This window comes from Procambarus clarkii, chromosome 36 (genome assembly GCF_040958095.1).
Source record: "Procambarus clarkii isolate CNS0578487 chromosome 36, FALCON_Pclarkii_2.0, whole genome shotgun sequence".
Lineage (NCBI taxonomy): Eukaryota > Metazoa > Arthropoda > Malacostraca > Decapoda > Cambaridae > Procambarus > Procambarus clarkii.
This window is the reverse complement of record NC_091185.1, coordinates 27,667,792-27,676,952: the sequence shown is the minus strand read 5'-3', so window position 1 is coordinate 27,676,952 and position 9,161 is coordinate 27,667,792. Positions and strand designations below refer to the sequence as shown.

The following is a 9,161-nucleotide window of genomic DNA, read 5'->3' as shown; positions in this document are numbered from 1 at the left end:
ACTACTTGAACGGCCAGGGATTGAATCTGCAATGGGACTAACTTGCAAAAAAGCGAGGCAGGAGTCCTACCATCCAGTCCAAGTTGTTGGACGAATCATTCACCTTTTGTCCACACTTCCAAATGTACAACAAATAAAAAAATCTTTCTTTTCGATCGTTGCATGTTCTTTGAATATCTAATATCTACTTACAAACTGTATTCACTAATAGCAGGCCTTCGTCAGTACAAAAACAATAGACGTAGTGTTTGGTTGCATTGTTGAATAACTAAGGAATTCCAAACATGCGCAACAAACCAACCAGATATCGGATCGCTGTTAAGTCCAAAATAATTTTTTTTCACATATTAACAAATACGTGAGCTTGGAGTACCTGCCAGGTGTAAGCCCGAGAGTATTTGTAGCATGAGGGAAAGTTTGTCACGGCGCTGGTTGTGATACGAAAGCTGTTTACTAGTGTAAAATTAGTACTCTCTCTCTCTCTCTCTCTCTCTCTCTCTCTCTCTCTCTCTCTCTCTCTCTCTCTCTCTCTCTCTCTCTCTCTCTCTCTCTCTCTCTCTCTCAATAAATCACTTTCCTCCTAGTATCTCTCTTTATCCACTCTATATCGACCCCTATATCTCTGCCTATCTCTTTCTCACTGCCTCTCCTACTTACCTCACTCTATCGTCCTTCCTTTAAACAAGATTGATTGTTGAAGTACGTGGTCTCATCAGAGCGGCCGTCGGATACATCCGCAGCCCAAGTCAGCAAATATCCGCTGTTGGGGGTTTCTGGGAATGTCTCGTTAATTGACAGGTCGACTGGCCCGTTCTCGTTACGCTAAAGAAGCAGATTTGTGGCTTTTCTTTCTGTCAGTTATTCGGTAAAAGAGACTTTTATTTTCGGACCATTTTTTTTACAGTTCCATTAATTGTCTGATCTGTCAGTCCGTCTGTGGATCAATCGCTGAAAGGCCTTTGATAGTGGTCTTTATGAGAGGGATTCTGTCTGTCTGTCTCTCTCTCTGTCTCTCTCTCTCTCTCTCTCTCTCTCTCTCTCTCTCTCTCTCTCTCTCTCTCTCTCTCTCTCTCTCTCTCTCTCTCTCTCTCTCTCTCTCACTCTCTCATCTCTCTCTCTCCTCTCTCTCTCACCCCCTTCTCTCTCTCTCTCTCTCTCTCTCTCTCTCTCTCTCTCTCTCTCTCTCTCTCTCTCTCTCTCTCTCTCTCTCTCTCTCTCTCTCTCTCTCTCTCTCGCTCTCTCTCTCTCTCTCTCTCTCTCTCTCTCTCTCTCTCTCTCTCTCTCTCTCTCTCTCTCTCTCTCTCTCTCTCTCTCTCTCTCTCTCTCTCTCTCTCCCTCCCTATTTAATAAGTATTTCATTATTTAATAAACGGAAAATTTCATGTTCTGCGTTGCTCTGTCCCATCTATGGTATGAAAAGTTCCCTTGATTTAGTATATCAAAATAGAACATGTGAAAGTAAATAATTGTCAGAGTTATTTTAATGAAAATAGTTTCCTTCCCCCCCCCCCTCCTTCTCCACCCCCCCTCCTTCTCCCCCCCCCCCCGCAGGGGCTGGAGCAAAGTTTAATTGCATTATAGTTCGTTAGATCTGTGTTATAAAATTTCTGATGCAATTCCGTTTTTATCATCATTTCATCTGGTTTATGGCCTGAGCGGAGACTGACGGCTGCATTGATACGCCCAGCTCCTGGATGAAATATTTTATGCACTGACAAATTTTCAACTTTTCAGACACCTTCCGTCTCACCCGTCAGTCTCTTGTTTGTTTTTTGTTTATTGTATAGATCATGCTTTTGTTTGTGTGTTTTTGGTTATTCTACCCGTCAGTCTGTTGTTCCTGCCTTTGCCTGTCATTCCAGGTACCTTTCTGTTTCAATGTTTATCTGTTCTTTCCGTTATACCGTTGGTTTATTTGCTATCCCTATGTCTTCCCGTTTCTTTCTGTCCTAAGAGTGGCCTAACGTCTATCCTAAAGTTCTTCCCGTCCTAACAGTGAAAGAACACTATCCTTTCTATCCTTGTATTTGTTATTTGTTCTGTTGTTGGTTCTATATTCCGTTCTTCACCCTGTTGTCTCTACCCTTACCCTATCCTTTACAATTTACATAAATTCATTTCGTGGCTGGATGGGTTCCTCTTTCCTCCCTGTGTGTGTGTGTGTGTGTGTGTGTGTGTGTGTGTATGTGTGTGTGTGTGTGTGTGTGTGTGTGTGTGTGTGTGTGTGTGTGTGTGTGTGTGTGTTTCCGGTGTAGGGAGGCTCTCATTACTCTCCCCATGAGGAATAGGTAACACTAGCTTACCTTTAGAGGGGGTCCGCCCTCGATGGTTTTCCTTACCTTACTAGGGGAGGGTTTCCCCTTGACGCCTGACCTGACCTTACCTTGGGTTCCGTACTGGTACGTCGCCTGACCTCACTTTGGAGTCCAGTTCTCATATCTTAGCTTCTTGTCCTCATATCCCAGCTCCTTGTCCTCATATCCCAGCTCCTTGTCCTAATGTCCCAGCTCCTTGTCCTCATATCCCAACTCCTTGACGTCATATCCAAGCTTATTTTCCTCGTATCCCAGCTCCTTGCCCTCATATCCCAGCTCCTTGTCCTCATATCCCAGCTCTTTGTCCTCATATCCCAGCTTTTTTCCTCACATCCCAGTTCCTTGTCTTCATATCCCAGCTTCTTGTCCTCATATCCCAGCTCCTTGTCCTCATATCACAGCTCCTTGTCCTAATGTCCCAGCTCCTTGTCTTCATATCTCAGCTTCTTGTCCTCATTTCTCAGCTTCTTGTCCTCATATCCCAGCTCCTTGTCCTCATATCCCAGCTCCTTGTCCTCACATCCCAGCTCCGTGTCCTCATATTCCAGCTCCTTGTCCTCATATCCCAGCTTTTAGTCCTCATATCCCAGCTCCTTGTCCTCATATTCCAGCTCCTTGTCCTCATATCACAGCTCCTTGTCCTCATATTCCAGTTCCTTGTCCTCATATTCCAGCTCCTTGTCCTCACATCACAGCTCCTTGTCTTCATATCCCAGCGCCTTGTCCTCATATCCCAGCTTCTTGTCCTCATATCCCAGCTCCTTGTCCTCATATCACAGCTTCTTGTACTCATATCCCAGTTTCTTGTCCTCATATCCCAGCTCCTCATATTCCTGCTCCTTGTCCTTATCCTTCAAGATATATATATATATTGCCATATTGGCTTTGCGTTTTCTCCTCATACTTACCATCCATTACCTTCAATTGTTATATTCTTTCAATGTCTACCGCCATTCTTGCCATAATGTTTAAAGTGAAAAAGACAAGAAAAAAATACTTTTAATATCAAATATATAATTTTGTGTGTTTAATATAGGATATAGATTTACATGTTCTTTGATATCTAAATTAAACACACAATATTGGCTTTCATGTGCGGGTCTGCGAACTGCGACAATGGCAGCGTTTCCATGCAAAATATCACCGTTGAATATTAACAGGAAACGCGTCCTGTTTGTCACGTATTGGTGTGGTGGTTGACAACTGCGTTCACAATCCTGTTATGTTTGGTAACGTTGCGTGCTGAAAATCCTGGGGGTGGTGGGGGCTCTGCATAGGTACACACTGTGATTGGTTCGTTAACACACTCTGTACGCGGGTTTGACAGGAGTTGAGGGTTGATCCTATTGATACTGAGGATCCTTGGGTTGTGAGGTAGTACACAGGATCCCGAGCGCTCGGCCTGGCGTTGTCAATGTTGCTGTGTGGATCACAGGATGTCATAGGGTCAGGTGATATCAGAGGTGTTATCTGAAGTCTTCAGCTGGGTTATATTGGTGGATAAAGAGGAGACTATGAGGCTTTTGCTACTCCGGCTGTTGACAAGAATCCTGTGGAATATATTAACCTTAGGGTAGGTGCTATGCACTTTCTGAACACACACGCACAAGCACACACACACACACACACACACACACACACACACACACACACACACACACACACACACACACACACACACACACACACACACACACACACAGATATAGAGGTGACAGCAGAGGAGGTAATGAAACAGTTGACAACTCTAGATGCAACTAAAGCAGTTGGACCAGACAAAGTATCACCGTGGATACTAAAAGAAGCAGCACAGGCCCTCAGCGTGCCTCTGGCAAGGGTATTTAATGAGTCACTTATGTCGGGAGAATTGCCCAGTTGCTGGAAGATGGCAAATGTCGTGCCGATCTTCAAGAAAGGTGATAGGGAGGAGGCACTTAACTATAGATCTGTATCACTGACAAGCATCCCCTGTAAAATACTGGAAAGAATAATTAGGCTACGACTGGTTGCACACCTGGAGAACATAAGGTTTGTGAACAAACATCAACATGGGTTCTGGACAGGGAAATCGTGCCTAACAAACCTTCTGGAATTCTATGATAAAATAACGAGGATAAGACAGGACAGAGATGGTTGGGCAGACTGCATATTTCTGGACTGCCAAAAAGCCTTTGATACAGTACCGCACATGAGACTGCTGTTCAAGCTCGAGAGGCAGGCGGGGGTGGGGGGAAAGGTCCTAGCATGGATAAGGAACTACCTAACAGGAAGGAGCCAAAGAGTTACGGTAAGGGGCGAGAAGTCGGACTGGCGAACAGTAACAAGTGGAGTACCACAAGGATCGGTGCTGGGACCAATTCTATTTCTTGTATATGTTAACGACATGTTTACAGGCATAGAGTCCTACATGTCGATGTTTGCGGATGACGCAAAGTTGATGAGAAGAGTTGTGACAGATGAGGATTGCAGGATCCTCCAAGAGGACCTGAACAGGTTGCAGAGATGGTCGGAGAAATGGCTACTGGAATTCAACACGAGCAAATGTAAAGTTATGGAAATGAGACTAGGAGATAGGAGACCAAAGGGACAGTACACAATGAAGGGGAACAGCCTACCTGTGACGACACGCGAAAGAGACCTGGTGTGGACGTAACACCTAATCTATCTCCTGAGGCACATATAAATAGGATAACGACAGCAGCGTACTCTACACTGGCAAAAGTTAGAACATCATTCAGAAACCTAAGTAAGGAGGCATTTAGGGCGCTTTACACTGCCTACGTGAGGCCAGTCTTAGAGTATGCCGCCTCATCATGGACTCCACATCTGAAGAAGCATATAATGAAACTGGAAAAGGTTCAGAGGTTTGCAACGAGACTCGTCCCAGAGCTACGAGCGATGGGGTATGAGGAGCGCCTGAGGGAACTGTGCCTTACGACACTAGAAAGAAGAAGGGAGAGGGGGGGACATGATAGGAACGTATAAGATACTCAGAGGGATTGACAGAGTGGACATAGACGAAATGTTCACACGGAATAGTAACAGAACGAGAGGACATGGATGGAAGCTTGAAACTCAGATGAGTCACAGAGATGTTAGGAAGTTTTCTTTTAGCGTGAGAGTAGTGGGAAAATGGAATGCACTTCAGGAACAGGTTGTGGAAGCAAATACTATTCATAATTTTAAAACCAGGTATGATAGGGAAATGGGACAGGAGTCATTGCTGTAAACAACCGATGCTCGAAAGGCAGGATCCAAGAGTCAATGCTCGATCCTGCAGACACAACTAGGTGAGTACAACTAGGTGAGTACACACACAAGCACAAGAAATGATCCAATACTCTATCTCCACGCAAAAATTGAATCTTTAATTCAATATTTCTTTTTGTTCATCCGATACACCTGTTCACCTTGGAGTAAACAGAAGCCTGGGATAACTTTTGCGGGATAACCACTGACCTGAAGATGGTCAGCAGTTATCCTATCAAACAGGATAGCCAAGACTCAACCCCTCTTCAAGACATTATAATTTTTTTTAACCACTATTTGGTCGAACTTAAAAAAAAATTCTCCAGCTCTCCCAAAAGTACATAGTTTGTACGATGAAATTTTTAGAGTGCATAACTAAAATTTAAAATTTTATTTCCCTAGGCCTAGGAAATTAAAATTTCCTAGGCCTAGTAAATTAAAATTTCCTAGGAAATTAAAATTTCCTAGGCCTAGTAAATTAAAATTTCTTAGGCCTAGTAAATTAAAATTTCCTAGGAAATTAAAATTTCCTAGGGCTAGTAAATTAAAATTTCCTAGGCCTAGTAAATTAAAATTTCCTAGGAAATTAAAATTTCCTAGGAAATTAAAATTTCCTAGGGCTAGTAAATTAAAATTTCCTAGGCCTAGTAAATTAAAATTTCCTAGTAAATTAAAATTTCCTAGGCCTAGTAAAGCAGATATAATAAAATATATCGCAGCTAGAACACGCCGTAGAACTGGTTGTGTTCTTCAGTTACCTTTCAGAGTTTTCTGTCATAGCATTTGGGCTAATTTAATAGTTCAAAACGTGACTAGGCCAAATAGTTTCTATTTTTACTAACATTTTTAGAGGTTTGAGCTGCATATCAATAGAAAACCAGCAGCTGGAGAGGCGGGGTCAAAGAGCTAGCAGATCTTTCTTGCATAAAGAAAGAGTTGAATACATAAAGACAAAATCCATTAACAGATGATGGAACAACCCGTCCTCCAAATAGCACGTCGCATTTTTGACGTATATTCTACCTAAGGCCAAAAATTGTCGTACTAGAAAATGGTAACGGCATCTGAAATTGACATACTGTCCCGTTTTCTGTTTTGGGTCCTCTGGTAAGTTAGAATAAGACCACTTTATTACAACAGTTTTATGACGTTGGGGAACCTCAGATGCACAGGTTTCGCTGGATACTCTATGAGCATTTTGCTGAATCCTTTACTCATATTTGGTAAACAGTCCTGTGATATTGCTCTAAATGACTTTCATTTACAGAGTTTTCATGCGGTTTTCATATTTCTCTCTATATATTTTCTTTGTCTCTTACTCAATTTGTCATGATTTGTTCAATCGCTCTTTTCAGTCCCAGTCTCAATATGTCTCACTCTGTCTATCTGTCTGTCAGTCTGTCTGTCTGTCTGTCTGTCTGTCTGTCTGTCTGTCTGTCTGTCTGTCTGTCTGTCTGTCTGTCTGTCTGTCTGTCTGTTTGTCTGTTTGTCTGTCTGTCTCTCTCTCTCTCTCTTTCTCTCTCTCTCTCTCTCTCTCTCTCTCTCTCTCTCTCTCTCTCTCTCTCTCTCTCTCTCTCTCTCTCTCTCTCTCTCTCTCTCTCTCTCTCTCTCTCTCTCTCTCTCTCATGCCAATCATTAGCAGGAACAGCTGTCATAATTATCAGTGACAAATGTCACCAGTAAATCGTCACTATTGACAAGTGTCATAAGTGACAGCTCACCAATGTAGTAGACCCCAACTTATTCACTTAAGACCAGGTCATCAAAATTAAATAAGTAGTTATGCATAATAATTTTAGACATAAATGAATAACATTAAATTAGCATTACAATGAAACTAGAAGCATAGATAAAACACACAAAAACAAAATAGCCAAACAAACAATGATGATACTAAAGATAGGATGATTAAACTAGCCACAATATTAGTCAAAAGGCAATTTAATTATTTTTTACTAAATATAATATTTTGAGTCAGTGATGAAGAGAAACGAAGAAGACTCTATATCACTATTCAGCCCGTCCTCCTAAGATTTTCCAACGGCAAAAAATTGTTGTACTAAAGTGCCCCCCTTATCCTAACCTACCAGAGGACCCAAAACAGAAAACGGGGGACAGTATCTCACTTTCACGAGCCGCTTCCATATTCTAGTACGACAATTTTTGGCTTTAGGTAGAGTAGAGTCAAAATGCGACGTTCTATTAGACGGGCGAGTTGTTATAGTACATCTCGTTTTCCAGCGACCGCTTGTCCAACCACTTGGGCTGGACGGTAGGGGGACGGTCTCGCTTCATGCAGGTCGGCGTTCAATCCCCGACCGTCCACAAGTGGTTGAGCACCATTCCTTCCCTCACCGACCCATTCCAAATCCTTATGCTGACTCAATGCTATGTAGTCGTAATGGCTTTCCGCTTTTCCGACAATTCCCTTTCCTTGTAGAGGAAAATTGTGTTTATTGTTTTTTGTTTATAGAGGAAAACTCCTCCTTCCTGAGAGAGCAGAATGGACGACTCATACACTGTGTGTATCTATGCAGATCCTCTAGCCACACCGGAATGCCTATCCACGGTGTAGGATTCCCTGCACCACCAATGCAATAATGTCAAGCGGCGCAGGACGGACGGTCGGCTTCTGTGTTGTCTCTGCTAATATTAGGGAGTTCCGAACCAACGCCAGAGACCTCACATAACTACATAATGCCTACAAACTTGACAAGGTTGCAACTGTCGATATTTGCCTCGACCGGCCAGGTTGCATGCAACGTGCAGATATTCACTGGATGTTCCAAGCCTAAATGACGTTGCAGTATGAGTCGATCTTCAAGTTCAAATATGTTCATTGCAAAATGATATTGCAAGGGCATTGCAAAATGATATTGCAAGGGCATTGCAAAATGATATTGCAAGGTCATTGCAAAATGATATTGTAAGGTCATTGCAAAATGATATTGTAAGGTCATTGCAAAATGATATTGTAAGGTCATTGCAAAATGATAGTGCAAGGTCATTGCAAAATGATATTGTAAGGTCATTGCAAAATGATATTGCAAGGGCATTGCAAAATGATATTGTAAGGTCATTGCAAAATGATATTGCAAGGGCATTGCAAAATGATATTGTAAGGTCATTGCAAAATGATATTGCAAGGTCATTGCAAAATGTTATTGCAAGGTCATTGCAAAATGATATTGCAAGGTCATTGCAAAATGATATTGCAAGGTCATTGCAAAATGATATTGCAAGGTCATTGCCAAATGATATTGCCAGGTCATTGCCAAATTAAAGAGTAGCTTGGGGTTATTCTGTCTTTGTAACAACCGACACTTAGATATTAGGGTGAATATATTTTGAATCTTTTTGAATTGTATTTTTGAATATTTTGAATATCTTTTTTGTTAGATATGATCAATAATATTAATAACTTTTAGGATTATGAGTCAAAAGTTGTACGTCTGGGTTTATTTAATTCGTTTGAATGATTTAATTTTTGTGTATGTTATCGTTGTTAATGAAAATCTTGAATTCTACTGGCTTGTGTAAAGAGGAATGGAACTCTCAGGGGGAAAGCGCCAAGTCATTACGACTATATAGCACTTG

At 41.9% G+C, this 9,161-nt stretch overlaps 1 protein-coding gene across 1 annotated transcript in view; it reads left to right on the top strand.

Moving 5' to 3' along the window:
* LOC138371695 (probable inactive protein kinase DDB_G0270444) overlaps positions 1 to 8,847 on the top strand; it is a 20,229-nt gene extending 11,382 nt beyond the window's left edge. The window contains exon 2 of the mRNA XM_069336709.1: positions 8,424 to 8,847. Coding sequence (XP_069192810.1) covers positions 8,424 to 8,847 — 424 coding nt within the window. The remainder of the gene's footprint in view (positions 1 to 8,423) is intronic.
* Positions 8,848 to 9,161: the final 314 nt, after the last annotated feature.